The sequence below is a fragment of the Ipomoea nil genome, unplaced genomic scaffold (assembly GCF_001879475.1).
Source record: "Ipomoea nil cultivar Tokyo-kokei standard unplaced genomic scaffold, Asagao_1.1 scaffold2537, whole genome shotgun sequence".
NCBI classification, from domain to species: Eukaryota; Viridiplantae; Streptophyta; class Magnoliopsida; order Solanales; family Convolvulaceae; genus Ipomoea; species Ipomoea nil.
In genome coordinates this window covers 1,799,357-1,805,151 of record NW_017618965.1, presented here as the reverse complement: position 1 = coordinate 1,805,151, position 5,795 = coordinate 1,799,357, and the positions used below count along the sequence as shown (strand labels likewise).

The 5,795-nt window shown below is 41.0% G+C and overlaps 1 protein-coding gene across 1 annotated transcript; it reads right to left on the bottom strand.

The window, feature by feature from the left end:
• Positions 1-2,726: 2,726 nt before the first annotated feature.
• Positions 2,727-5,176, bottom strand: LOC109153779. Its single transcript, XM_019301643.1, has 4 exons — positions 4,923-5,176; positions 4,170-4,839; positions 3,123-3,965; positions 2,727-3,074 (listed from the first exon to the last, which is right to left on the bottom strand). Exons 1-4 carry the CDS (start codon positions 5,174-5,176, stop codon positions 2,727-2,729), a joined length of 2,115 nt encoding a protein of 704 aa, XP_019157188.1.
• Between the last annotated feature and the right edge of the window lie 619 nt (positions 5,177-5,795).

The following is a 5,795-nucleotide window of genomic DNA, read 5'->3' as shown; positions in this document are numbered from 1 at the left end:
AAAGTTGGAGAGATTTGTAGGGATGTAGAACAAATGGTGGATAATTTATAAATTTGATTATGTGGAAGTGGGACCCATTTTTGAAAGTAAGAGAGATTGGTAGGGATAATGATGCTTAGTTTTACTTATGTCTATATATAGTGACGAGAAATGAAAAACAGATATTATCGAGTTTGATCAATAAGGCTAGAGATTCGAACCCATGACCTTTGGCATGGGGTTGACTCTTATACTAAATTGAAGCATTATTCCATCTCAATTGGAAAATTAATTAACTCATTTAGTTCGCTTAAACTTTCACTAAAAATGTTTAAAATCTCTAATATATCCTTGCTATATACAAACATAAAACTTAAATTAGCAAACAATAGTTATATATACAATACAATTTATAATGAATGAAGCTTTAAATTACAATGCATAAAAAATCAAATTACAAATAATCATGAACTAATACACACACTACAAATACCTCTCTCTCTCTATATATATATATATATATATATATATATATATATATATATATATATATATATATATATATAAGAGAGCTCATATGTGGTCATGTCATTATGTGTGGCGGTGTGGTCGTAACTATGTCGTTGAATCAGTTTAATCTAACGGCAGTGGTTAATTATGAGGATTTAAGGATTTTAGTGCGTTTTGGTAAGTGGGGGTGTTATGGAAATTACAGTGGCCATTTATAGCGGTCGGGTTCCAGAAATAGACCAACAGTGTTGACAACATGCACCAATAGTGTAATAAAACACACCACAGTGAAACACACCAATAGTGTATTCCCGAACACTGTATGGTGTATTTATTCAAATCTAATGGCGCGTTTTTGGTTATGCATACCTAATTTGTGTATGTTTTGTGCTGTGCATTTCATAACATGGATGGTGTATATTTGTATAACAATTGGTGCGGCCGCACTGACCACACAGGACGGGGTTGCTGCACTTGAACTTGGCACCAATGGGAATCTACAAATACACAAGAGTAAGGCTAATAATGCACCAATTACACAAATAAAACACACAACAATGTGATTTTCCCTATTTCGGTGCCCTATGACGAGTTTACCCTTGCAGTTCGCTGGGTAGGAGAACGTGCGTGAAAATACTAGAAGAATCTTGGTAATGTGATTCATTGGATCTATCTAATCTAATGGTCTGTAATTGGCCATATTACCACACCTAACAACATGGCTGCACTTGATCTCCCCCCCCCCCCCCTCACACACACACACACACACACACACACACACACACACACACACAAACAGAGAGTTAAGTTCAGGTGCGGCCGCGTTTCCCGTGCGGTCAGTGCGGCCGCACCAATAGTTAAGCAAATATACACCATCAACGCTAGGAAATACACTGCATAAACACACACATATTAGGTACACATCACCAAAAACACACCATTAGGTATGAAAAAAGTACCGCACAGTGTATATATATATATATATATAATGCATATACAAATATAATATATGCAGTAATTACAAATCAGATTACATAGAAAAAACTTTTGTAATTTTGCAATTCCCCTTTTTACGTAAATTAACTGATTCGTTGTCTGACTTAAATTACTGATTGATTCAGGTAAGATGCCAATCAATAATGATAGCTCATGAAGAGAATATCAGAGAAAACCAAACGCACAAAAACAAAGACACAGAATGTTTACCCAGTTCGATACGGTGTGTATCTACGTCTGGGAGACGATCACATAGGCGTCCAATCCACTAAATCATAATCCAATGTACAAAGGTAGATATACAATAATCTTACCCAAGTGCCCCACACAAGGTACAAACCCAATCTACACAGGTTTAGTGGATTGTTGAAGATGGAGAGCCATGCGTACAGAAGTCCAATGAAATCCCTTCACTTGGAGAGCCCACTCTGATGCAGTCCACTTCAGTGACGCTCTATAAGGTTGTTCCCACAACAGTGTGATCTTAGTGTCCTTTCGATTAAGCAGCAGTAACTCTTCTCAAGTTCATCATCTTAATCACCGTGAACATTTTGTATTGAGAAGATGCATGACAATCAAAGACATAGTCTCATAAAGCTGATATGGAGTGTTTCTTCTTACTATTCGGCGTAACCCTAATTCCATTCAAGTCAGGGTACTTATAAATCCTTCAATAAACACTCTCCATAGATGAATTTGATTGTAGAAAGTAGGAATATAAAAGAGGAATGTAATCTTAGCAGATTAGGTCCATTACCTTTCTTGAAGATACGCTGATCGTCTTTCCATACTGGTCTGATAAAACCACGTGAGCCTTTTAAGGAAACAGCTTTCCTAAATCAGATCTTCAGTGTCAGTTCTTCTGTTGTTGCTTCTGATTGATCAGTCATCTGTAGAACCAACCGGACAAACTCTAAACCTATCTTAGTATGCCATAATAATATTGCCAATTATAATATGGGGTTTTTGAACATAAAAACACTAACAAACTCCCCCTTTGGCTATTATTTGGCAAAACAACTCGACTATAAAGATAAAGAACTAAGATAGGTTATTATAAAGAAGTAACCCATGTGTCCAATCTGATTACATAGGATAAACAAAAAAACATAAGATCCAAAGCAGTCTAAGATCAAAACAACATCAAAACATAACGCCCAGCCAGGGCCAGAAGGTACTCAACCACAAAAACTCCCCCTGAGTTCATACTACTCCCCCTTTTTGCCAAAGGTAGCCAAAGATCAAGCATTTGAGGGAGAGTCACTGTCAGACTTCACGGGATCCGCAGCAGCAGCAGTTTCAGTCAGGCTCAAACGAAGAAGAATAGTAGCCAGCTCAGTGCGCGCCCCTGTCAGTTGCTTTGCAATAATACTGTGCGCCGTCTCAAGATCAGTAACTCGTGCCTTCAATTGTATGGAAAGCTTCACATCCTTAGCATGAGGAGATTCATCAGGCACAGCATCAGGTTCAGAAATGGATGGGGCAGTCACAGGAACAACATCTCGAATATGATCTCCAGAGAGAAGGCGTTTATCAACAGTATAGAGCAGCGTTGGACTGATCACTTCACTGGGCATAGGCTCAAGACCCTGAGAGGTAAGGATGCGAAAAATCAGATTTGGAAAAGGTAGTCTTACCTTCTGTTCCCGGGGATGAATCAGAGTTAGAACATGATAATAAATCCATTTGCCCAGATCAAGCTGCATATTAGTTTCATTGCGAAATAAGAACCCTGCCAATAGCTTGCCAACTGTGTTGAAGTGGGCTGATGGAAGCCAGTTGTGTAGGGCCAGGCGATGTAGAATGACATATCTGGACGTGAGATGCGAGCTCAGCAAATAGTCCTTATCTCCTGTAGGCCAAGATGTAGTCTGTCCACCGGTAAGAGTTCTAGCCACCAAGTCCCAGTCAGTAACATCTTCTTCTTGCACTGCAGGCAAGCCATAGTACTTATTTATCATATCAGGCCCAAACACATACCACTTTCCTCTGATGAAGATCTGCATCGGTCGTGGCCCTGTGAGAACATCAATCTCATCATTGAGATTGCAATAGAATTCATATGTGAGCAGCTTAGAGTAAGGGCAGATATCCGTGACAGTTTTCAACAACCCGACGTCATTCAGCAAGTGTAGAATGTCACAAACGGAGTTCAGCTGGTTCGCGTCCACCGATCTTTGAACAATAAGATCCCTTCTAACCATAGTGGCCCATTTGGTCTGTGCAGCAGGAGATACAAATTGAGGCCGATAAACAGATGGGTCAGTTTCTTCAACGGGAGGGACCTCAAGAGTGACACTTCGACCTCGTGATCGTGTGGATGGCTTCCCTTTTCTGACAGAAGAGACTGGTACAGAGACAGATTGTACAGCAGTAGATCCTTTGTGCTTAACAGACGATCGCAGAGTCTTGAAAACTTGATGGATAGGCGGGTCTCCTTCAGGCTTAACAGTCTCACTCGACTTTCTCTTCTTCGCAGGCTGATCCACATCAGCATTATCATCACTGGTTTCAACAACAACCTTTGCTGGAACATTCTTCCTTTTTGTCCGTCTTGTTTCCTTGGTTGGGGATTGGACAGGAGTCACAGAGTGGCTAGAATCAGAAACATTCGCAGACGAGCTCCCAATAATATTTGAGATCTCTCAAATTTTGAAATTCGTGGAGTCAGGATGAGCAGTTGCCTCAACAGTAGGAGTAGCAGATGGAGGTGCTTGAGATCCATACACCTCAGCCAGTAATTTATCATCTTCACTGGAGGATTCGGAAGGGTGAATCACTCGATATGGCTGAGGGATTGAAGCAGATGGTAGCCCAGCAAAGTGTCGCACATGTTCCAGACTCTCTCCTAAAGATGTTGCAGTGTAAACAGGGATTCCACCGGTTTTCTCAGTCTTGTGGGGGCTTGATAAATCAACAGTTTCAACAGTAGCAGGTAAGGCAGGAGGATCAACAGCAGAACAAGTTTCTTTAGAGACATTAGCAGTCTCAGACGGAGGCAGAGCAATATTATCAGAAGCATAAACAACTAGACTTAGTGGATTTGGCTCATCAGAGGACTTTGCTTTCTCATCAGACACATGCAACTCATCAGATTTCACACCAACGTAATCACTCAAAGGCAGAGATAAAGAAACAACATTCACAGGGGGCTTCTCGGAGTCCAAAGCAGATAAATTTTCAGACAAAACAGGCACACAAGAAGGAATAGAAGAATCAACAGGTTTATCCGGAGAAATTTCAATAGGGGTTTCAGAATCAATTACCCTTTTTCGAAGGATCTCCTGTCTGTGTGACGCTTCTTTCTGAGCAGCTTCGAGATACAGAGCTTGGACTCCTCTCGCCGTCGAGAGACTTCAACAGATTCTAGGGCACGTTGAGCAAAAAATTGAAGGAATGCCCCGGCCCGATTTCCATCCGAGGGTTCTGGAATAGACACTGGAGAGACTTCATCACTGGCTTCGGCGACCATCACAAGAAGTTTAGTCACATCATCTGCCGACCATTCAGCATAAAACTCTGGATAGTTGGACAAAACAGTCACCAGAATCTCGTCGCGAAGCAGAGGATCAAGCTTGAGCTTCTTCTTCATAGCCAACTGCAGGAGCGTCTGAATATGTTTAAGGGCTGCCGCCGGAGGGTGTATCTTGCTTCCGAGTTTGATGATGATGTTTCTTACGGGGTCCGCCATTGAAGATTATGTGCAAAGAGAAGAATAGATCACTGAGGGCAGATATGCAAGAGAAATAGTGAGTTGAGAGCTGAGGTGAGTTCTTTCTTCTTGACCCGGTATCATATAGGCTTAAGGGTGATGAACCCTAATTAATGCGGCTTGTCAAATATCATGCAGATGTGATTGATGGACACAACGGTACAGCTCCTTTTTAGGAAGGAAACGGAACCCAAGGAAATTTGAAATTCGAAAAAGCATTAAGATCTTTTAAGATATCTCTGAGGAGCATATGGTTAGATAAACTTCTTAACATAAATAGAGAGGAGTCCTTAGGCAAAGTCAAATCATAACACTGACCCGTATACACCAACTCCTCTCTGACGGACCGACTGCTTTAATCAGTCAATTCTGCAAATTCCCAGAGCAGATCTGAGAATTTCAAAACGATTAGCATCCAATGGCTTGGTCAGAATGTCCGCCAGTTGTTTGTCAGTCTGAACATATTCCAATTCAATTTCCTTGGATTCAACCAGGTCTCTGATGTAGTGATGCCTGATGTCAATGTGCTTCGTTCTGGAATGTTGAACAGGATTCTTGGAGATGTTAATAGCACTGACATTGTCACAGAAGAGTGTCA